At 40.7% G+C, this 24,839-nt stretch overlaps 2 protein-coding genes across 2 annotated transcripts; one reads left to right on the forward strand and one right to left on the reverse strand.

Moving 5' to 3' along the window:
* Window positions 1-584: 584 nt before the first annotated feature.
* MRPS35 (mitochondrial ribosomal protein S35) lies at window positions 585-14,100 on the forward strand. Its single transcript, XM_062490900.1, has 8 exons — window positions 585-744; window positions 2,217-2,260; window positions 3,126-3,293; window positions 3,697-3,757; window positions 4,691-4,830; window positions 5,241-5,350; window positions 5,817-5,886; window positions 13,699-14,100. Exons 1-8 carry the CDS (start codon window positions 585-587, stop codon window positions 13,969-13,971), a joined length of 1,026 nt encoding a protein of 341 aa, XP_062346884.1. The 3' UTR covers window positions 13,972-14,100.
* A 4,790-nt stretch (window positions 14,101-18,890) lies between these two features.
* Window positions 18,891-22,190, reverse strand: MANSC4 (MANSC domain containing 4). The gene is made up of 3 exons (XM_062490901.1): window positions 21,962-22,190; window positions 20,481-20,615; window positions 18,891-19,564 (listed from the first exon to the last, which is right to left on the reverse strand). Exons 1-3 carry the CDS (start codon window positions 22,188-22,190, stop codon window positions 18,891-18,893), a joined length of 1,038 nt encoding a protein of 345 aa, XP_062346885.1.
* Between the last annotated feature and the right edge of the window lie 2,649 nt (window positions 22,191-24,839).

Consider the following 24,839-nt stretch of genomic DNA (forward strand, 5'->3'; position numbering starts at 1 on the left):
AAAGTAAATTCCCCCAAAAATAAATTGGAGGAGACCAAGAGAAGAAGCTGTATTTTTACTTGTGAGAGGAAAAAACCGTGATTTGGAGGAGACTGAGGGGGCCCCTCATGGCCATGATGGGGGGAAGCAGAGGAGCAGCTCTGATCTCTGCTCTGCGTGAGCAGGGACAGGACTTGGGCAATGGCCTGAAGCTGTGTCAGCGGAGGATTAGGTTGGTTATCAGGGAAAAGTTCTTCCCCCAGAGGGTGTTGGGCACTGCCCAGGCTCCCCAGGGAATGGTCACAGCCCCGAGGCTGCCAGAGCTCCAGGAGTGTTTGGACAACGCTCCCAGGGATGCACAGGGTGGGATTGTTGGGGTGTCTGTGCAGGGCCAGGACGCGTTTCCAACCCGGGATATTCCCAGTTCGGAGCTCCACAGCAGCGCTCAGAACAGAGCCCGAGATGCCCGCGGCTCCTCCCTGGGCAGAGCGGGCCCGGCTGCGCTCGGCGCGGGCGGCGCTGCCGCGTTCGCTCCTGCGGGGCCGGGCCCGTGCCGGCCGCCGTCGGGCCGGGCGGGGCCGCGGGAGGAGCGCGGCGGGGCCGGGATGGCGGAGCGGGCCGGGAGGTGCTGCCGGGTCGGGCTGAGCTGCGGAGCTCTCCTTTCCCAGGCCGTGCTGTCCCGGGCCGCCCCGCCGGGTTGGGGACGAGCCGCTTTTTCTTCGGCGCCCGCGGTGAGCGGCAGGAAAGGGCCGCAGGCTCCGGAAGGTGAGCGCGGGGTGCCCGGGGCGGTCGGGCTGCACCGCCGGCATGGCGGGACGCACGGCAGCTAGGGCTGCAGCGGAGCGGTGCCTGTGCTGGGCTGTTCCCCAGGAGAATTTCATCGCCGTGTGTACTTCTGGGAAGCCTTTGGTGTCGTGCCTGGCCTCTGCTAATGGGAGCGGTGGCCAGGGTTTTCCCAGCCTTTTCCCGATGGGCTTCTGGAGCACGCCAGTTCGCTGAAAGCGCCTCTGGGTGATGTCCGGTGACTCTGCAATAGCTAAAGATGTCCTGACCTGAAATTAGAGATGTTTGTAACAGAAATAGTAAGGTTGCTGTGGCGTGTGGCTGTATGGGAAAGCGAAAAAGATAGGTGGAGGGATAAAGGAATGCTGAATATTATCTGTTGGAGACAGTCCTGAACGGATGTAGTGTTCGGTTTAAGATTTTTAACAGCAAGAAGAGGATGAGGAGAAAACGGTCCGTAAAATTCTCAGATAAGGAAAACAAATAACATGTGAAATCCACAAACTTCTATGAGGTAAGGTTGTAAGACATGCAAATGAGATAACATAGAACCCAAACATCCCTTCCTAAATCTCAGTCATTGCTTTTTGCTAAATATGTACAATCGATGAAACCTCTGAACTCAAACCCGACATTTGAAAATAAATGTCATCAGGTTCACTTTTGTATATCTAAGGCCGCATTATTCTGGTGTTGGTTGTTGGACAGTGGGTTTGGAAGTGTTTTAGAGTTTGAGGAGGAAATGAAGACAGACAAGCATGCAAAGATCAGTGTTTAGTTTGAAAATTCAGTGGTATTTGGTGACTTCATGCATCCCTAGGGGTCCCTCACCACTGCTTCAGGTGAAATCAGTGAGCTATGAAGTAGAGCCAGGAAAAGCCCAAACCTGAAATGGATTAAACTCTTTCACTTCCTGTTCCACCTTCTCTGGGACTGTCCAGTGAGCGGGATCAAAGTGTTCCCCATCCCCAGTTCAAGAAGAGAAACAATCCAATGTCCAAACTGTTCCTGCAGGGGTGAGTTTTGCTGGAGAGTGGGATGGCACAGAAGAGGGTGTGAAGCTGTGCTGTCAGAAGGAAAGGATGGAGCCATGGCTCTTTCCTTTTGGAAACAAGAACTCTTAAGTTTATCCATCTTGTGCTGCTGGTGGAGAGTGATTTGTGACTGCCATGTGGGAAAGGAGAAAGGGAGCATAGGAATGAAGGTGAAAGTGTTCTTCATTCTTGTCCTTCAAGTTATTTTTTATCTCATTTTTTACAAAATTAATTAGTAATCTGCAGTTTTGAGTATCTGATCTTCCCCTTCTTCCACGTAAAGATTGTGGAGTATTACGGATATTGTCACAAAGACAAAAAAAACATACAGAATTATGCTACAATTTTTGCTCCCAAAACTATAGAATAATTTATTTTTAAAATGTTTTTGTTAATCTCTTTTGTTTTTCCTTCTTTCAGGTTCAATAAGGAGAAGAGGCAGGACAGCACAGTTTGTAAGATCAGTAAGTACTGAAATTTTCAGTTAGCTTAGGTGTTTGGGAAAGTTTTCTAAGCTGCATGTTGTATCAGTTTGCCCAGGAGCCCCTTCTGCAGCCAAATCCTGGTGAAACAATCTCCTGGGACTGTTCCAGGCCAGCACCTGCCTTCTGTAACATTTTCAGTCTATGTTTTCAAAAATCAAAAATACAGCACTAAGCTGATGGTTAACTTGCATTGACACCATGTACTGCAGGTCTGAAAAGTAATTTAAAGTTGCATTTCCAATAACCCAGACATGTCAATGTTATTTTCCGCCTGAGTTTACAGGATTTGTGGTGGTTGCTTTCTGGCATAAAGTTTTTCTTTTTCTGAGAGCATCTGATTGAAATGATGATCAGTTTTTGGAGGGTGTAAGCTATTTCTGCCACATACTGATACATTGTCCCTACACTGGAATTTCTATAGAAAGAAATTTCAGCATTATTAATTTCAGCATTATTACTGTTCCACACGTACAGAATTCCAGAATTTTAAAACTCATTGTCTTGTCCCCGCCACATGTTCAGGCCGTTTAGGAAATAGAGTTTCCAGTTCTGTACTGGTTTGATTCCCCCTCCTGATGTATCCCAAGGCAGGAAGATGGCAAGTTCTTCTTCCTGAGCATCTCTGCCATCAAATGCAGTGGAAGATTGGGAAAGGCCTGGCAGCTAAGATGTGAGAGGCTCTCTGCAAAAGATTCCCCTACAAGTCAGCACTAACTTTTGCTTTAAAAGAGCCTTGAAATGTCCAGCTGTAGGAATTGATCCCTGAAATCACTGCTCAGTGTGTTAATCCTGCCTTGTCTTATATCCTGTATATCTCCCACCTGTCCCCCTTTCCCTTGGTTAGGCTGTGCCTCCCAGGACAGAGAGGATGGCTGTGGATCAGGACTGGAGCAGTGTGTACCCAACAGCAGCTGCCTTCAAACCTGCCTCAGTGCCTCTCCCAATCCGAATGGGTTACCCAGTGAAGAGAGGAGTGCCTCCACCAAAAGAAGGCAACCTAGAACTTATCAAGGTAAGACACATGCCATGGCTGTGGGCTCACTTCTAAAGTCACTGTTCACTAAGGCTGCATTGCTTTGATTGGAATGTTTTGGAGACTGCTTTCTGTTATTAAGTCACATAATCCTCTTGTATGTCTAAGAGGTAACAAATATAAAGTTAATTAACTAAGTTAATGAACAATGGTATCAGGAGACTTTTTAGGACGATCATGCCTGTGACTTCTGCCACAAAGTTAAGTCTTTCCCTAAATCAGACTTGAGAAGAGTCTGCTTATATGAATATTTCGTTAAGCATGTTATAGTGCCTTAGCAAATGTGGGAAGTATAATGTGTAATCAGATTTCAGTAATGGTCATTTACTTCTGATCAGACAAAAATCAGTTTTTTTGGTATCTCTTCATGTGTCTGTTTCAGATTCCCAATTTTTTGCATCTTACTCCTCCTGCAATTAAGAAGCACTGTGCAGCTCTTAAAGGTGAGGGCAGGGTGGGTTGAGATTTTTTAAATTTTTGTTTGTTTGTTTAGTTGGTTGGTTTTGGTTTTTTTAACCATCTCTCGAAGTTTTCAGACAAAGCAAGATGTAACTGTGTGTAATGGAGATGAGACATTGTACACTTGTGGAGCTGGTTATTCAGCTGGCTGTGGCTGGTACTATCTGCTTTCTTGCTGCTGCCAGGAGTTATCCAGCTGGTATCAGATAAGTCTCAGGAGGTTGTCAGCACAGCAGTAAGACTGAAATGTTACTTTTCCACGAGACCATCAGCTTGAGCTGATGAGTTGATATTTCATTGCTTTACAGAAGGGGAGTGGTGAATGCAAATCAGTTCTCAGAGAACTCTGTGATAGAACCAGACTTGAATCAGTAACCATTTATGGGCTGCATTTAATGACCAAAAAGCTATCAGTATGAAACCCTCTGTGCGAGCAGGGTGTGCTGGGGAGGTACAGGATCTACTGGAGACCAGAAGCATCCTTCTACCCAGCAAGCCTGTAAGGGGAAGCTAAGGAGGAGCTCAGGCCAAGGAAGCCTTTTTTGTGATGAGGGTGGTGAGACACTGGAAGAACTTGCCCAGAGAAGCTATGGATACCCCATCCTGGAAGTCTTCAAGCTCAGGTTTGGAAGGGCTTTGAACAGCTGGATCTAGTAAAAAAAATCCCCATACCAGGAGGGTCACTTCCAACCCAAACCATTTTATGATCCTATTTGGCAGTTGTGAGGCTGCATCTGCAGTACTGTATCCTGTTTTGGGGAAGGCAAAGAGAGACATGGCAATACTGGAGCCATGAGTGTGGTTTCTAGGACTAGTACTTTTAAAAACATATATTGCAATACACTTGAAAGAAAAAACCCAGCCAAATATACCAGACAGGTATTAATTATTTGGAGTGTTATCTCTTTATTGTACAGATTTCTGCACTGAATGGCCAAGTGCTCTGGACAGTGATGAGAAATGTGAACAGCATTTTCCCGTTGAAATTGAAACAGTAGATTATGTTTCTTCAGGGACTTCTATTCGGAATCCCAAAGCAAGAGTGGTGACCTTAAGAGTAAGTAGTAGTTTTGGTAAACAGACTTCGTTTCAAACGTCTAAATATTTGGCTTTGTTTTCCAAACATGCAAATGTGATCTGCTGAAAAGAAATTAGGAAAATGGAGTGAATTCAAAATCTTACACGAATGAGTATGTCTGTTTCTGATCAAATTTGTCCATTCATATTGACTGGCCTTGGGACTTACGAGGCACTGGGGGGATGTTTATTATACAGGTATATATTGTTTGAATTCTCAAATTATTCTTGCCTTGTGTTAAGATTTTCAACATGATATAACCTGAAGAAATGCTGCAAATGTATCCCAAATAGTTCTCCTTAAGAGAAGATGTGCCTGTCTCAAGTACTTCCAGAGTTCAGGGTTTGGATTTTCCAAGGAATTAAAGTTGTTTTCTCCTTTTCTTGAAGGTTAAACTTTCTAACCTGAATTTGGATGACCATGCAAAGAAGAAGTTTATTAAGCTCGTGGGAGAGCGGTACTGTCAGGAGACAGATGTGCTCACAATTACAACAGATAGGTGAGCTGTCAGAAGGAATCAAAAATACTGTAGCAATGCCCACAGCAGAGAAAGGGCTGGGTTGTCTTCTAATAATACCAGTTGTTGTCTAGGTGAATTATTATATTTTAAGGGTAAAATAGGACTTAATTAACACTACTCCTGTTATTAACTGTTAAAAACAGGTTTTAAAAGAGTTCAGACTTAATGTAGGTTGGATTCTACTTTGCCACAGGGGGCAAAGAAGTTTCTAATGTCTGCAGAAGATTTGTAAGTTCTTGGATATTGTATGTTTTCCTGCTGACTTGCAGCTGCCCCATCTTCTGTTCTTACTACTCATGCCTCCATGATATTATTCTTGGTTGTGTGTAATTGAGAAATGCACAGGAATCAACCAGTCATTTCTTAAGATTCCCTGCATTACACAGTAGAAAATTTGATGGTAGGTTTTAACCTTTGGTTCAGAAAAGTGTTTCTGCCTTTCCAGGTGTCCCCTAAGAAGACAGAACTATGATTATAGCATGCACCTGCTCACAGTTCTCTACCACGAATCCTGGGTAAGCAGTTGTGCATGGACTCTCTAAACATGCTCTCTCATATTTTAAAGTAAATGACCTTACAATTCTATTCTCTTTCAACTCGCTTTTCTTCAACCAAGAGAACATTTTGCAAGATTCCACATTCCTGTCTGTTAATTAGAATACATCCTTTCTTGGGCTTTTCCTGGGCTGCAGTAAACCATGGCTGTCAATTGGAAGTGTTCTGCTTCTTAAATGCTCTCTCACATACCTTGTCTCAAGCTGACTGCTTTTCTGAGCTCCCTCTTGCTCAGAAAAGGGGCAGCCTTCCCACCTTCTGACTACAGCTATTCCTTTCACAGGGAGTGCTTCACACTTATCTCCTGTATTTTTGTGGTCGTGTTGGTGCCTTTCAACAATTTTATAGGCATTTTTTACAGAAAACAAGTGAGCATTCTGAACTGAAATTGTTGTTGTTGGAAATCCATAGTAATGTTTTGGATGACTGAACTTTGTTCAAATGTCCCATGTCACTATCACATTGTTTGAGACAGACAAAGCCTTCATCACCTCCATATGTCACTCTTACAGAAGTTGTACCTTATCCACTGCTATGACTCATACTTACTGTTTTCAGTTGTTCTAGAGGAGGAAATGTCTGTATTTAGCATTGTTATGTATTGTTCCTGATTTTGATCACTGCAGTGCTGATGTTAAGAACATCCTAAGGAAGACGAGCTATATTTCACTTTCAGTGGCGGTTGCCTTGAAGGATAATTTTGTACTTGTAGGGTGCATCAAATTAAATTGGTGGTGAAAGATAACATTTGCTGCAGATTCCAAGGACACATGGGTATTTTTCTCCCCAACAGCATCACATTGCATTACAAATCTTAAATTAATGACAGAGTAATTTCCAGTATTAAGCAATGACAAGAGAGCTAGACAGTGCTCACTTTAATAACTTCAGACAAGCACCACAGCTGTGCTGGGCTCCAGCTTTAATTAGTGCTGGCAGACAGGGCTATGCAATATTGATATGGGAGTGTTCAGTGTGTATTGAATATGCACAAGTCTGTTGCACTTTTATTACCTTTCATTCTCCATGTTAATATTTGATGAGTTTGTCAATCAGTTGTAATTGTCTTTGATTTCCATGAAGAATTAATGGTTTCCTGAGACATGGGTTTTTATTTTGTGTGGCATGTTTTGTTTTGTGGCATGGTTTTTTCTCCCTGATCAGGGATAATGCCTTTAAATAACTTGCTGAAAGATAGTTTGGATCTATTTTGCAAACCATGAGCAAACAGTGTGTGGTTTATTTTCATTTACATGAATTTTAATACTGGAGGGGAATGGACAGAGCCTGGCCTTCTATTTAAGCAGTAACATTAGTCCTGTTGGCAGAACTAATTGTAGGATTTTATGACTTTCCCAGCAGAGTAGTGCCACACTGTTAATGCATGTGGCTGATGGAACTGAATCAAAGGATGAGGGCAGTATTCTTTTCTTGCTGAGTGAAGGAAAGCTAGATTCATTTAACTTCTGCCCTCAAGCCTAAAACTTTGCACATGATCTCTTTAAATGTGGCAGGACTCCTATGATTTACGTTAATATCTGGATTACTGGATTTTGTCAATTGGAAGCATGTATAGGAGGAAAGGTTATATGCAGATATACATCAGGAAATGGAATTTCAAATGTAATTAGTTGCCAGCAATGCATCATCCTTTTAATACAGTTACAAATGCAATATCAGACCCATAAGTTCAGTTATTTCAAAACAGTCTTAAAAATCTTCAAAACCTAAGAATGTTCATTTATTTTCTCACTCTAAAATACTTGGAGATGTTTTACTTCCTGGTTGTCTGATTACTAATAGAATATTTGTGTTTTATTAGCTTTTAGAATATATGAATTAGATGGCTGTCTTGCCCCAGTTAATAAGAATTGAATTTCTTTTCTTTGGACTTTTCCTGTGATTCCTTTCAAATTATTCCCCAGGATTGTGCCTGGATTGAATTTATCAGTGAAAGAGTGAGATATATTGGATAGATTATTAATCAGCAACTTAACCAGTTGTATTTTGCTGCCTTTAAATAATGGTACTGCTTGAATGCTGTAGCATCACTTGAAACCTGGATCTATTTTTATGGTACAAGTGGTTTTTAAAGAGGTAGAGTTTGCTGCCCTCGAGTGGTTGAAAGGATCATGGATGGATTTCTTCACACAGCTTGGATTAATATCTTATCACTGGAAAGTCCACTTCTGTTAGGAGCTGAAAGCAGGAATGAGAAGCAAGCGCCATCTGGGAGTCAATTTTCCAGTAAGGAAAAACATTGAGAGTAATTAAATTTTTATTGCTCCAATTCCATGTGGTGTTTCAACATACACAAGATGAGGGAGAATTAAGGATCTTGATTCAGCCTTGCAAAGCTGGGCTCTTGAAAGATTACTGAAAAGTTGTCCTGGATCTTCTATTCTCCACTACTTACTGTAAGAAACAGAAAGGTGAGGGAAGGAAAAAAATAAAGAATGGGCAGTGTGGCAGTGGAGGCTTAACTAAAATTTATCCATCAACCCCACAGCTGTACAACTTGATTGAATTTCAGGGGAACTATTTTTGCCTTTCTTTTTAGAGCTTTCAGTGGCAAGGCACTGGTGGGATGCAGTGTCTGTGTCTGCATGCTGAAAATGGGTATTTTTACATGACCACTGGTGACAATACTCAAATCTAAAATACAGCTTTTCTTTAGGCTTCATCTTCATTTTTTTTCAACTACAGTCATTTTAAGCCATTCAAAATAAACATAATTTTTACCACTTCAGGTTGTGCCAATAATACTTGGTAACAACAGAATTTTGCATTTTCATAGTGGGAGTTCACCTTGTAATTCAGCCTAAAATATGTGAAAGGACATGAGTCCACTGTTGAAACCTACACAGGTCTCTGTCTATTTAGGATTCCAAAGTTCATGTTAGGAACACTCAGGATGTTATGACATGGAGGTTGTAGACTTGAAGTGAGAGGTGGAGGAGGCAATCAAGTCTTGCTGAAGCACCCTGGGCACCTTTTAGTATCACTGAAGATGTTCAGGGGAAAGCTCCAGACTTGGGGATCTTAGAACAATGAAAGGTGGTGTAATTGTGCCCTCCCTAGCTAGAACAGGCTTCTCTCTCAGTGTGTCATTATATGTCGTTTAAGGACTGCAGACTGAGGCTGAAGTGAGACTGGTCTCTAATGTTGGAATATATCCTTTGTTTTGAGCCATGGATTCCATTGTGTGCTCACCAGAATCAGCTGATCAGCTATAAAGCTAAAGTGGCTTTATAATAGATGTTAAATTTCATACATTTTCTCTGAATTCCAACATTTAAAATCAAAGGAAGGAGGTTTCCTGACAGTAAATATGTATTCTAGTAGAAGATTACACCTTTTTTTTGTACCTCTTAGAACCAAAAGGGATGAGCATTGCAGAAAAAGGCTTAATTAGGAATTGTCTTTGTAGTATTCCTGACTGTAGTAGGCTTTTTTCAATACTTTGTGTTTAAGGTCCATGTTTCTTGTTGTTGGAGGAATAGGGCTCCTTTTTGATGCCTAAATACAGTTTTTGCAGCCGTTCAGTCTGTTGGAGTGAAATGAAGTCTTGTGGGGCATAGACATTAAAATACTGAACAGACTTGGATTTTTAATATCACTGATCTCTCTTGATGAGATCAAAATCTTATCTGGTCAGCCTTCAGTAAACAAACTGAGGTAGATAAATACCTTACAAATGACCCTTTCAGAAACCTGGATTTTCCAGAAAATGCAGCCATTCCAGCCTAGAGAAATTGGATGTTGTTCTTAGCTTTGAAAGAGGCTGATGGCAACTTCCCAGAGTTAGTTACAGAGCCAGAGACTAAACTTGAGAGTATCATTAATTATGAGAGCATCTCTTATGCAGTATTAGTCTTTGGGGCAGACTTCTGTTTTTGTTTCTCTGCTTGTTTTCCTTTTGTGCTACACATTTGTACCTCACTGGAATTTTTAGTCCCCATAGTTTCTCTTGATTTTCCCTGACCCTCTAGAGGTCCTACCCATCCTATGCCATTGCTGTGTCCTAGAAAATACAATTCTGCTTATTCAGAAGAATGGATTTTGACTTATTCCACATCACCAAGTAACTACAATTTCTGTATCCAGTCACATATGATGCAAATAGATTTTGCCTTTCTACAAATTTCTGTCGATATTTCTAAGTTGTTAATTAAATAGTACAGATCAAAGGTCTGTTATATGCAAAGAGATAAGCACATAATTGTTCTGGCAACTCTTCTTAGGATTGCAGGTTCTCAGTAATTTGGAAAATGTTAGCATGGCTGTAATTTATTATCAAAAATCTGAGATTGTGCTACACAGAGCATCTTTTATTTCAATGCAATACAAAGATCCAGGTGACTATATACCAGGCTATACAGAGTTTTAAATTTAACTTGGCATTTATGGAACTTTCCTTCCCCTCAGAAATGATCCTTTTAAAATACCTGGTCTTTGCTAAACAGCATTAAATATTTAACTTTAATTTATAACATATTTGAACATAATGTTCAAAGCATTGACAAGAAAATTAACTAACATGAGTCATGTCTTTAACTGCCCTCAAGATTTCTGTATGCCACTAGAGAAATTTGAATTAAAATGTTTTTCCCAAAAGGAAGATCAGGGAACTGACAATTTTAAGCGTCTGTATCACTGCAGCAGCAAAATTGTGCAAGTTGAACAGGCAGAAAAAGCCCCAAGCACATGGATGGTGAAATGCCTGCTTAAGAGATCCCAAGTTATTTCCTTTCTTCTGTACTTTAAGGTACCATATAAAGTGAAGCTTTTTGTTAATAGCTCACATGTGAAAAGCAATTTCACTGTCCAAAGTCTATGTTGGCATTCATACTTTTTCAGAATTCAGATTAAGCACTGTAAAGGCTTGTAAATCTCCCAAAATACTGGCTTAAACTATAGCATAAACGATTTGCTTAGAAGCAAATCCTTATTATGTTTACGGCTTTGAAAAAAATATTCTTTATATTTGCATTAGGAAGTTTTATGCCTCTTTAGTCATAGGTTTAGATCTTTGACTTTATGTGGAAAATTGTTTTCTGGTGTTTTGGTTTGGGTTTTTTTGATTCTTACGTAAGTTTTTTAAGAGGAAAAAGTTGAAAGTATCAGCTGAGTTCATCTTTAGCCAAGCTGGATAATACTGAGATTCTGTCTTACGTGTGAAAGAATGAGGAAACCATTTTTAGTGAATTCTTATTTTTTACCTGGTTGGCAAAGTGAGAATTCTAGGAAAACCTTACACAATATCATACTTGGATTCCACTTCTCACAGTTTTATTCTCATTTTTAAGAGAGTGTTCACTAACATGTGAAATCTGCAGGGGATTAAAATAATTCAACTAGTAAAATTTGAGTGATAAAGAACTAATTTTTGAACATTATTTAATTGTCCTTATTAATTTTATTCATAACACTTTACACTGAGATTGCAACATGTGTTGTATTTCCACTGTTCAGAGTTCATGGTCTTGTCTACCTAGAGTATGTTTCCAACTGCCTGTGTAATTCCACAGTCAGTTCTCTCTTGCAGTAAATTCTGTTGAAAAGATATCTAAGTTTCAATGGATACAGTTAGTTTGCAAGAAGTAATGTATTTGGAAAATCTCCCCCTACTGTCAAATCCCTTCCTGCCTTCACCCTCACCTCCCACCATGCACTCAGATTTAGTTTTAAAATCTTTGTTGACAACATCTCTCTGCTAGGAAGGATTCCAAGAAATACTCAACAGTTGCTGTAAAATCTTGCTTTGTATTGCTCACAAGAAGTAGGGAAATCTTAGTTTGTTTATTGGCTTACATCTCCAAAATCCTTTGTGTTGCTGTGCGCAGAGAAGGATTTTCCTGAAGAGATAAATAATGCTGTCATTAGTCCTTGTTGTATCTGCTATGACTTAGAGGTGTTTAAAAGCCTCACAGGGATCTTTTGTTTGAACTTCAGACATGAGTTTGGTCCAGGGAGTGACCAGGAGTGATACCCATTATCCCTTACTCCTGAGAAACCCTATCCCTGTGAGAGAGGCTTTGGCTTGAAAATTTTGTTGGAGTTCAGGGGAAAAAATGTCTTGGATAACCACTCTGCAGATAACCCAAGGATGTGTAAAACAGAATGATGCTGTTAATTCAAAACTCTGAATCTCCACTCTGGCTTGTAAGGTTTGTCAAGCAGACAAGGAGCACTTCACTGTGCCCACTTGTTCCATTAATGTTTCAGCAGTGCAGAGCTACAGGGTATCCTTTTGTTGCTGTTTTTCCCCTCTAGAAATTGAATGAGGTCCTTTTATTCCCGTGGTTAATTGTGTCCAGGGTTTAATGTCAGTCATATGAACCTTTGAGCAGTGTGAATTGCTGCTTCTGACTAAACATTTGGACTCAGACTCAAAAGACAAGAGATGCCATTTACCAGGTGCAGGACACAGCAGTTGGGAAAGTGTTTTAAATTCAGATAGAGGAGTCCAAGCACACAAGAGTTGAAGGGTGAAAAACAATCTTGGGGCTTAATTAGAGTTTATTGAATACTGTAGTTTGACTGCAGCAGCCTTGATGTTTAGTGGAAAGAATAGCCTTTAAATAAACAAACTGAAAACAGTACCAACACATACACCCCACCTTGCCTTCTTCCCAGAAAAGAAAATAACAAAAAATACCCCAAACAACAACAAAAAACTCCTGCTCCCCTGACTTGCAAGAGGTTTTTTTTGGTTCTGCATAGCACAGCTAAAAGCTTACTGGAGAGCCCTTTTTGGCAAGTGATTTTTAAAAAGACAAAATTTCTGTGATGTAAAGGCTTTACTATTAGGTTTCTCTGAATTTCCAGAGAAATGCAAGTTTTAATTCGACATGATTTTATAACAGTTGTAAGAAAAATACGAATAGCAAAACTAAAGCCAAAATACTTCAGATTGTGAATTCTTACATAGGTGAGGTTATATAAAGATGTGACATACTGGTTAATCAAAAAAGTACTAAATAATTATAAATACTCAAACATACAGCCTGCAAGATATAAAAATGCAAATATATCACTGAAGAATCTGTATTTATCAAACTATAATCAAACGTAGCAGGTTACAACATTTGAAATATTCCATAAAGATTATTTCAAGGAGAGAGATGTTCTGCTGGAGAAATGTTGAGAGACAGAATTGATTCAGAACAACTGTATTTTACAGGCACTGGGATGATGTCTTCTGTCAGTGCCCAACTTGTGATTTGTCTAATTTTGAAGCACTGTTTAGGTAAAGATCAGCACCCTGTGGATAGAGATTCTATTGAGCAATTTATTTTGCAGGAAGAAGAAATGGTGGTGCTTTACTTCATGAGTGACATCATGGGTTACTTGTTAGGCGCTTTCTCACTTTCTCTCCACCAGCCAGTGTAGCTGGACCAGAGCCCTGTGCTGGGGCCATAATTGCTGGGTGACTGCTTCCTGAACTGCAGTGTTGAGGGCTCTTTAAAGTTTCTACTTATGCAAGGTTTTTAGTTATTCATTATGTATAGTCCATGAGCATTTCCTCCCACTCTGACTCACCCAGTTGTATTGATTTGCTAGATAAATGAAGAAGCTGATGAGTGGGAAAACAGAGCTCATCCTGCTCATAGAGGCTTGAGTTACAGGCCTTGGGCTCTAGGGGAGGGAATACCTTCCGCCATTAATGCAGTTTTTAAAGGGAATCACTATGAGAGATCAGTTTCTTCAAATTGTTGTTGCTTTGTTTCAGTCTTGTATAGTTTTTAAGGTTGTGTATTTTCTTTCAGAAAACTGAGAAGTGGGAGAGCGAGAAGTCTGAGGAAGACATGGAAGAGTATATCTGGGAAAACAGTCGTTCTCAGAAAAATGCCTTGGACACATTGCTTCGAATAAAAGCCTCAGAGAATGTCAGCAATGTCACTAAGGAGGAGCTGCTGGCATCTGAAGTGGTTAAGAATTACAGAAACTCGGTCATTGCGCTTAAAAATGAAGGTGAAACAGAAAGTAACATGTCTCAGTACAAAGAATCTGTGAAGAAACTGCTGAATATACAAGCATGAGAGCAGAGTCTGCAGGTGCACCTGATCATTACAAATACATTCAGCTACTGTGTTAGTATTTCTTAATGATATGGATGGATAAATATTCAGAACCTGAACCAAAAAATGAAACTTGACCCTGAGTTAAGTCCTGTCCATGAATCTTGTCCTTTGAATAAAGTATATTTGGATTCATACTATAACTGGAATGTTTTGTTCTGTGTTTTGTTAGCATGGGAGATCCTGGTTCAGCCTTCTGCTTCATCACATTCTGATTTCTCACACTTCTTTTGGCATCTAATATAGGGAAACAATGTCAAAACTAATGTCATTAGTTAGGCTTCCAGTTCCTTTAATTAAAAGTCCGAAAAGAGCTCTAAATGCTTTTCAAATGCCATTCAGATTTTTTCCTTATGTGTAAAATGAGGATAATGTTGTCTAAGTAGTCTGACTTGGAGAGGTGTTGAAGCACTTGGGACAGTTAAGGTTCTCAGTTGTTATTGTGAGGGCAAACAAATATCCTGTATAAAAGCACCTGTCTCTAAAATGAGATAAAATAAGTAAAATAAGTAGTAAGAGTAAAGAGTACTCTCTTTAAAAAAAAGAGTCAAATAAGGTAAAAAATGGGATGGTAATGGGAAGGTGAACCAGCAGTTACTGAGAAAAATCCCAGAGTACCGGGGACAGGAAGAATGATGAGAGTTGGTGAGGTGGGTTTGTGACTAAATAGGGATGGACTGAGCCTTGTTACCCTCAGGCCTGCTGACTTCTCTCTTGAATGTACCCAGGCTTTTTGAGGAAAGAAAAAAGTTTGTAGCATCCTATGATGCTACATGTCTCTCCACAGAGAAAAAATTATATGGATGTTTTATCATATATTTGGTAATTATAATTGAAAGAAACATCTTTAAAACACTGGAATTACACTTTTATTGCCTTCTCACAATTAAGAAAAAAAACCAAAACAAACCTACCAAACCTTGAAAGGACATAAATAAATCTTGCTTTTATTCTACCTTCCTGGCTTAGTAAGATTTCAACTTAGAGAGAAAGTCATTCTCTAGAAGGGGTGGAGGGAGTTAAGGATTCTGCATACCTATAAGAGAGCTGACCATGTGGCCCTGCCAGCAGCTTGTTGAGAAGCAGCAGTGTAAGAATAAGGACATTGAAAGCTGAGGGGAATTGATTCCTGCAACGTTCTGTGTGCTGGACTCACTCCCTGCTAGGATTTCTCACTGTGTGCTCTTGTGTGTACATACAGCCAAGAAGTGGATTTGCTCCCACTGCCAAAATACTGTCAGTTTAGGAAGGATTCTTCTTAGGTCAAGATTGTTTTCATATGGTGAGAGACCAAGTTTAATGCAGCATTTTAATTCCTATGAGAATTTGCCTGAGCTGAAGGTAAGACTGAAAATGTTTGTCCTGTAATCCAAATTTTGCACTGACTGACTTGGTTCTTCCTTTTGGATGTGTATTAATGTAAAGTTTTAGCAGAAGCTTAATATGGGGAAGGTTTCAGCTGTTATCAGGTTGCTCCTTTATCCAGGGACAATGAGGGTAATGTTTAAAATTCCCATTTGAAATGGGAACATCTGTGTAATTCTAAATCTTCTCTGAATAGCTGTGAAACCAAAACGACTGAGGAAGTACAGTTTGACTGGAGAGAATGGTACGGGTGGTGCCTGGAGTTGTGCCTGGCTCTGTTCCAGAGGCAGTTTGGTTCTAGTTATGTACACAGGAGAAATCTGTTCCCTTAATTAGCTTTGTCAGTGCCTGCAGGAGGGCTGCCCTAGGAGCCAGCCTGGGGAGCCAAGTGGTGTGCACATGAGCAAGGCCCTGAAATGTCTTAAGAAACCCCAAGCCCCTAAGTTTGCTTTTTTCCACAGAGCTTTCTTTCTGTACTCAGGACATGTGAGAGCACCTGAGAAAATCCTCTGCAGCAGAGAACATCTCAGTTTTCCTTTACTTTTCAAAGAATGAACCTAAGCAGAACTCTGGAAGTCATGGCTGAAACAACAATTTGACCTCACTATGAATAATGTCTGGTAGAAAGAACAGCACAGCAAGGGAAACTGATTTTTTTTCATTAGCTTCATGGCTAATTGATGGAAAACCTAAAATGCACAGGCTTCCCCAACTCTCTCTGAAGTGTTCAAGCCTATGTACATCCTATAAATGTTTAAAGTAATACAGGCAGGATTTAAGGTGACTATCTCCTGAGCACCAAGTGTCTCTGCCAAATACAGATGGTACCTACTGGCCAAGAGCAATGTTGGAATAAAACTCAAGCTCACACTTGTGATTTTTACTGATGGCTTCTATGTTACAGTACAGAACTTGTGTAGTGCAGTGGGAAGCTTGGATGTTATTTTGAGCTCTTGAATGTTCCTCTCTGCTTTTCTGCTTCTCCCTCTAAATTGTTTGTGTTTGAAGGTAACAGTATTTCTCTGTGACTGTGCAGAATACCTGGAACACTGGAATCTTAACCCCTGTGGGAGTCTTCCCAACCTCAAGGATGTAAAATACAGCACATATTTTTAAGAAGTAAACTACACATCTCTATTTTACTGTATCATCCATCATCCATCTCTCTGGAATCCTGTGCTGAAGTTTAAAAACTGAAGGATTAGAGGTTAAGAGACTTACAGGTTAAAGGACCTCTGCAGCACAATAATAAACACTGGTCACTTTTTAATGTGTCATGTACATTACAATGTAAATGACTGAGGTGTGCATCCCTCTGTGCACATCTGTGGGAACTTTCCTGTTACCACCCATATAAACATTCTGAAGAGTGAACATTTTTGTTCCCCTGTTTTCAGGCAAAGTGTTGCTACAAGCACAAGGAAGGGATAAAGGAACAGTTGCCTAACAAGGGATGTGCTGTCTGGATAAATCATCTTGCTACACATTTCTTCCTTTTCCTCATACCCAAAATTTATTTATTTATTTATTTTCTTGTGACTCTCTTAGTCTGTAATAAAATAGCTCTGCTATTGTGCTTCATATAACCCTTTTATGCCAGCTTGTTTTTGTTTTGTTTTTTTTTTCCTCTGTCAACAGACCGAGAAATCTCTTCAGAACATAATATTTCTTTAATCATTTTCTGCAGTCCCAGAAGCATTTGCTTGTGACACAGATCAAAATTTTCACTTTGTCTCCTATATCTTTTTCTGCTGAGAATTGAGGTGCCAGCTGAATTATATTATTCTTCTACAGAACATGATATTGAGGGTAAGACTCAACAGAGCATCAGGGTGCTCTGAAGTGCACTCTACGCTCACTAATCTGGAGATGAATAAACAGAACCAGGAATGGCTGTGGCTTGCTGTAGGCAAGGAGTTACTTTTTCTGAGAGTGAAGGGAGGTGAAAACCCTCCTTTTTTAAAGCAAGTGTTTAACTACCTATGAGTTAGTATATTAAAAATCTTACAGCTGTATCCACCCCATAAGATGAGCTTTTCTTTTTTTCCTTGACTCATGATGCTCTGGAAGGTCATTGATAGCACAGAGGAGTTAAAAACTGGAAGTGCTACTGATTTTCCTGTCAGCAGATGTTCTGTGGGGCACTCAGGGCACAGCTCAGCCTGACCTGGAATTAATGGACACTTTAAGACTTGGGGACATGAAATTACTGCAAATCTCAGGTAAGGAAGGGACTGCAATATGATAGAGCCTGTCAGTTTTCAGCTGAACTCAGTAATATTTATCTGAGAACAGTAGTATCTTAATGGTACAGAGGAGAAAGGTGATGGCCCACATTCACAGCTTGTTTCCACGCTGAGGTTGTAAAAGTACCTTAGGCTTTTGTGGCTGAAAGTTGAGCAACAGATCATAAATATATTCATTATGGATTTAAGAATCTTCCCCTTTCCTTGATGCATGATTAAATCATTAATTTAATAAAAATAGCATTCTTTGCAGCATTATATATTCATGAGGGGCATTGTTCTACCATATTGCTGCCTCAAACTGCAAATCTTACTTTTTGAAATAGAGAGGAGAGCTTGTGCACTGTCCTGTCTTCAAAAAATAAGTTGGTATTCCAATAAAAACTCCAAGTATTAAACAACTAATTCTAACACAAATTGTGTATGCCTCTGTAATTGAAAATAACAGAGTACTCAGCAATGCTTGGCAAAACCCTAAGCTAAGAAAACTGAAACACATTTTCCAGCTGAACCTATGGGGTAACGTTTAGGTCAAGAGAGATAATTTTTCTAATCTAAATTAAATGAAGCTACTTGCATGTGAATTCTGTATCCAAAAAACTATATGCAATTATGTAGCAATAATAATTTTAGTATATTCCCAGATTTTCTAGAGAAATTGTATTTGGATTGTGCTGCAAGGCCTTGAAGTTTGAATTGCCTTCTTGGCAGCACTCGAGACTGTAAAGTGAACACAAACAGAATTTTAATGGCTGTATTCAGCTTGAAGAAAGGCATAAAAAAGTACAGACCTAGTTCTTTAACAAGTGTTTCTCTCTAAGTTTAGGTTTAGACTTTCTTTGGCAGAAAACCATGATCATTTTGACCATTACAAACAAAAAGACCATGTCATAAGTCACTTCTGTGTTCCTGCATTACATGGGGTGTTTATTCATTTGGTAGCAAATAGACAAACACGAAGATAACTATAGCAGGACTTCTCACCCAGTTAAATAATTCTGTGCCCCACAGAAGCTGCACTGAACCTGAGGAAAAGTGTTACAGTGTTAGGCATTAATCTGCATCAAATTATGAACCAAATGCCTCAAACACTGGGAGCTGTGAGTGGGTGCCTCCTACCTAAAGAAAGAGACAGGGAATTGTGCTTCATCTGCCGAGAATTAAATCATAACCAAAATATTCTGAACTAAGTTATCACTGTGAGAGAAGTAAACTGGTGTATGGGGTACATTTTTTAAATCCTGTTTGTTCCAGAGCCAGGGTGGTGTTTCACAGATTACCTGTGACAGGAGCATATTTTATGAGCTGTCTGGACATCGTTGTTCTTGTCCTTACAGGTTTATAGTGACCCCTCCTGTAGCTGCAGCGCCCGGCTGTGAGGGCAGCAGTGCAACAGCACAGGCAGAGGAGAGAGGAGCAGAGGACAACAGGAATCAGCCAGACCCCCAAAGCTGCAGTTTCCCAGACAGCTGCCTCATTATCTGACGTGGAATTTCTCCCACTGGAGCCTTTGGTTTCGTTGAGGTGTTGCTTGCTGCTGTTCAGGTGAGGAGGGGTGGGCATGTGGGATAACACCTCAGCAGGCTTGGGGCTCAAAGCTGAGTGTGCAGTCTTGTCTGAGCCGGTGACCGACTTGCTGCTTGTCCTCTCAGCAAAAGCAATGTCTGCTGGGGAAGTTTCTGCCCTGGAATAGGCATTACCTTCAGTTCTCTGCACTGTCAGACTCCAGGAGGGGGTGTGAGTGTTTGCTGGTAAACCATGGCTCGTGGCAGCAGCTGGAGCTCGGAGCAAAGGAGAACCTGACGTGGTGACATTGTGCTGTTGGCATCTTCCCCACTCAGGGGTCTTTGTGCTGCCCTGTCTCTCAGATTTACTTGCTGAGGAGTGAGCATTTGGCTCTCGGGATTTCAGTTTCTCAAAAATGAGAAGATCTGGATCAATTCCTATTAAATTAGGATAATGTTAGTTTATTGATAAAAGCTTGTCTGCACGCCCACAAAAAAGGATCCACGGAGACAGAGGCAAGGCAGGGAGCTGTCACTGCCTCAGATTATGGGACACCTTATGGGATGCAAGGGATGTGCATTTTGGGATGGCACACGACTTACAATGGGATGCTTAGGGAAGGAAGCAAAGGTGTGGAAAGGGTGGGATCTAGGCTATTGAGGGTAGGGAAATCCAGGAAAGTTCTGTGTGTGTGACAGTCTGCACCAGCAACTGGAGGGAGGCTGCACCTTGGGGCTCAAACATCCCTGTTGAGACTGGGGTCCAGACTGGGCACCCTGAGGTCCAGACTGGGCAGATTGAGAGCATCTCAGCCCAGCTGCTGGGGGACTTTGCATTGTGTGTATATCTGTATCTGTATCTGTATCTATATCTATATCTAAATATTTATATATTGTCACTAACACAAAAAGCAGGATGAGGCTGTTGATGCCCCTTGTGTTGGTGTGTTTATGTGTTCCTCTGTGTTACCTGTGTGCTCATGGTGCATGTGCATAATGAAAATAAATGTTCAGCCTTGTTACTGGTTGGGTCTGGGGACATGGAGCAGTGGCAGGCTCCTCTCTCAGTCTCATAGAGCTGGGAGCATATTTTGGCCAAGCACAGTACTGATGAGGCACTCAGAGCATGAATCTCAACAGCAGGGTGTATCTTCAAGCTCCTTTCTCTCTGAGTGGAAGAAAGGGGGAAGTATTTTCAGAAGTAGGTGTATTAATGAAAAAGGAAATAAGTCTTCATCTTTTTTAGGGTTGTGCTTTACTTCAGGAGATAATTTAGCACAGCAGCTGATGTATCATTTTAACATTTCCTAAAGCTGCTCTGTTTTCAGCCTTTATAAATGAAATGCTTTATTACCTGTTGTGATGTTGTACAAAATGACATCAACTCCAGCCTTCAGAATGCAGCTTTCCAAAGCTGGGCAAGACATGTGCAGGCAGTTCCTGTTCTCGTGAATGCCTCCATGGTAGAACACTGCTAGATTGCAGGAGACTGGAACCCATAAAGAACAGAGTTGAGTTTTTCAGCAGCATGACCATTGCATTTAGCATGTTATGATGATATTTAACATCAGAAATTCATTGTATTTTCCCAGATACTGTGGGAGGAGAGACCAGATCCTGTGGTTCTCCAATTATCATATAAACTAATTGAGCATACAGTCGAAAGAGAACTTGTATTCTTATTTTACATCTGGACTAGAACAGCCATGTGAGTTCTACTTATGTACTTCATTAAATAACTGATTTAAAGCCCTTTGAAATGCCCTCAACTGTCTCTGTTTTAGTTGAGGTAGTAAAAAATTTTACTTGGCAATGTACAATTTCAAGTTACCATTTATTATCTCTATAATTATCCAGTCCCATATGGGGGGATATGAGAAAAAGTTTGTTGTTGAGATAGGAACAACCTTGCTGAAATCTATGTAATTTTTCTCACCTCACTTTATTTAAGACAGAATTTGATTCTTCCCAGGATTGCTGCTGGAAGTTATTTATGTCACTGTCAGGTTGTGAAGGTTATATTTTTGCTCATGATTTGAAATACCAACAAAATTTATATTGAATTTTTAGTAACTGCTACCTCACTTTCATCCTCCAAAATCATATCCAAACCCCTTTCCAGTCTGGAGAGTTTTGGAAATTTAGGCACCACAGACATGCAATTCATGTCTCCTTCTACACTCCTGTAGACTACCACTGTAGTGTGATTCAGAGAAAGTACAAGGCTTAGGGCAAACAATTATTTTGTTTATTTTTACTCTGAGCCTGAATTTACCAGGCTAGAGAAAAGGGGTGGCCAGCTGAATAACTGCTATTATCTATTGCTATAACTTTAGTGTTACCTGGTTTGTATGGTGTAAACACAGAATGAGTGCTTTATCCAAGGAAATTAATATTCTTGTATTTCAGAGAAGGACAGACTGTGCATCCCCTCCATTCCCCTTCTCGCCATGTCCTAGTCTGATGCCATACTCCACGAAAAGAATGCTATTGGAATCACTGTCACAGGTTGTTCTCTACAGTAGATGAGAATGAATACTGAAGAGTTACTCTCTTAATGTTGGAATTGCCTACAAGCTTTGTAACAGAGATCTAAAATTTCTAAGATTTTAATGTGTTCCTAGTGTAGTCTCCTAAAAAAATACAGATTATCAATTTCCTTTCTATAGGGCAAGAGTTAAAATGTGCCTCTGCTTTCCTGCCTCAAAAAAAAAAAAAGTGATAGATCCTCCTTCCACCCCCTCTATTTCTTCTCCAAGTGAAGGCCTCTTTACATAAACATTTCCCAAAATGGGGGGTTTAATGTGTGCCACGATCTTGCCAACAAGCACTGACCATTCCTCAGAAGGCAGCAGGTTCTGCTGCACTGCTGGGGGGAGGTTTCTGCATAACCCTTCAGCAGCCGGGCTCCCCTCCGCTGGGATTCCCGCAGGTCCACCAGGAGGCCTGGGAAGCGCCGGATCCAGCAGTTCTTGTAGAAGGCAGTGGGCGAGCAGAGGCCCTGGGACTCCCCAGCCAGACCCAAAAGCAGCAGCACTCGTGCCGCTGCCACCAGCAGAGCCATGGCCCCGTGGCAGAGCCTCAGGGAGCTCCCCTCTGCTCCAGGGGTGCACCAGCACTGCAGGGACCATCCCTGGAGGGCTGAGGATGCTGCCAGGTCTGCCAGGGGCATGAGCCAAGGCAGGGTCTCCTCCACACAATGCCCATGGTGCTGTTTGGGCAGCTGCTGAAAGAAAGCGGACATTTAATGAGCTACAGAAGATTGTAAGAGTTACTGCAGCTGTTCTCTAACTGAATTATTTGGAGATGGCTTTTGAGACACAAAAGGGACAGGTTGTTTTTAGTCATTCAGAGAACTTGTTTCTGTGGTCCCCTCTTTGTGTCTCTTGTCCTCAGACCAAACCACGCAGGCAGCTTTGAGATTTGGTGAATAATAACAAGCTCAGCATGTTGTTCCACCTCACTTTGTTCAGGAACACTGTTACACTCAGCACAGAGAAACAGCTCTGCCTAGGATCTGAACACTTTGAGTGACCTGGTGACTGCAGAAATTTGCCTTCTTGCTAACAGATGAACCTCCAGCCAGAGGTGAAGATCTGTTCCTCTTCCTACGCTGTTTTGATTGCAAGAATAATACAATTTTATTTGCAAAGATCTACAACCTGATAAACTCTCTATGACTGGAGAGGGCTGGAACCTCCACTCAACCTATGAGCATGTTCTCCCCTTACTAAAATTTAAGAATACTGAGCAATCCATACAAGGTTTTCTGCTAGGAAAAGGCCTGTCAGAAAGAAAATCCAGCTTACATATAGGGAGATGATTTTTCAAGCACCTGGTCTGAAACCTGAAACTACCACATTTTATTTCTCAGTAGGACCAAGTCTGATCCCCACTTCCCTCATTATGCTCTTCATACCGAAAGGCTTTAAAATATTACAATACACGAGTTGATTTAAACCCAGTGGACTATACAGTGAAGTTGAGAGACTTAGGTAAAAGTATGGTCTGCAAGAAAAATTGGGTGTTCACTATATAAGAATATTTTACACTGTGTTTTTACCCTTCAAGATTAGAATCAAGGAATTTCCTCCTTTACACATGAAGTATAGATGAGCTACATGGAGTAGGGAGAGCCTCAAACTCATTTTAATTCTTTAGTCATTACAGATGATGTTTGTTTTTGCAGAACTAGGCCCCCAGTTTGGAAATGAACTGATAGGTATAATATTTTGTTCCTTACACAGCTCACTGGAAGATAAAAAAGCACAGAGCAGGTTAACCCCTGTTGATCCAATAGCAAGGCCAAGGCATTCTTTTATTCACTGGAACTATAATTAGGAGGATTCCAAATAAATGTCTCTTGTGGGGAATATAAGAATTAAACTGTTAGAAAGAGGGTAAGTGGGTAATTCTTCAAGTCTCTATCCTGAAAAGCAGCCTTGGCACTTGTTTTATTTAGTTTTGGTAATTTGATATTTTCATCTCTGTGATAATCAGCACATAAAACCTTAAACACATTTTAAAATACCTGATACCTTGCACTCAGTGGACTGCACAGGAAAGCTTTTACACATTTCTCTGCCATTGCCACAAGCACTATTAATCATGTATTTTTTAAAGTATTTGTTTCAATTTTCCAAATATCCCAAGGTATCACTTGATTTGGACCACACTCAACATTTTGAAAGATATGCCTGTATTTTGGCATTACATCCTGTATTTAGTATGAACTTCAAATCTGTTTTGTTCTGTAAGATTTGCATGCAAAAAATGTTGATTTCTGATTGCTTTCCTCACTCCTACTCTTCCCGTACCTCCAAGAAGAAACCTGGAAGACTGAATAACTTGGGGAAGCACTTAACAAGGAGATTAAAAGTATTCTTTCCTCCTTCTTCTCTTTTCCTGAATAAATTTTAAGGGCAGGAATAGATGCGGGGAAACTTTCTTTTTGACAAAAGATAAAGCGATTGGAACAAGTAAATAAATAGCTGCTTTAGGCAATTTCCTTTAAAAACATGGAACTTCTATTAAATTTCACTGTCTTCTGTCAGCTTCCCATTAATATCACTTTGACTTTTCAATGGGAAATGTAAAATAGTGCTTAACTTTTAATTCACAGACATTCTGCAAGAAGGAAATCCCCAAGTCTTACCTGCAAACCAGAGGCTGATTTTCCATGTGCTCTGCAGAGAGGGACCAAGAGGCTGTCACTGATACAGGGGAGTCTTCGGCCAGTACCAGACCTGCACTTCATGTTACTTAGGAGCTCCTTTCATCTGACTCCTTACATTTCCTCCTGGAAAACAAAAAGGCAGGGGGGCCTGTTTCCTGTGAGAATATGAATGTTTTTGCAGGCCTTTCAGTAAAAAAGGTATAAATGGACCTGCCTCGCTGGAACAAAATGATCTTTTTCATGATCCTTCTTATAATCAGAAGCAGTGCCTGAAGTTTCCCACCTGGGCTAGCAGTGAGAATGGCACAATCCAGGAGCTTCTCAGCACAAAGGATTCATCATCAGGCATTAACTCTTTTTTTGCCAAACAGAAACAAAAGCAGGCACGTTTTCCATATGAAGTAACAGACATGTTTTGATTTTTGGAACTTTTATGGGATATATGGTTCTATCACTCAGAATATGTAAAGATCAGAAAGGATCTAATTAGTTGTAGAATTGTGGAATGGTTTGGGTTGGAAGGGATCTCAAAGCTCA

The sequence above is a fragment of the Cinclus cinclus genome, chromosome 4 (assembly GCF_963662255.1).
Source record: "Cinclus cinclus chromosome 4, bCinCin1.1, whole genome shotgun sequence".
Classification (NCBI taxonomy): Eukaryota; Metazoa; Chordata; class Aves; order Passeriformes; family Cinclidae; genus Cinclus; species Cinclus cinclus.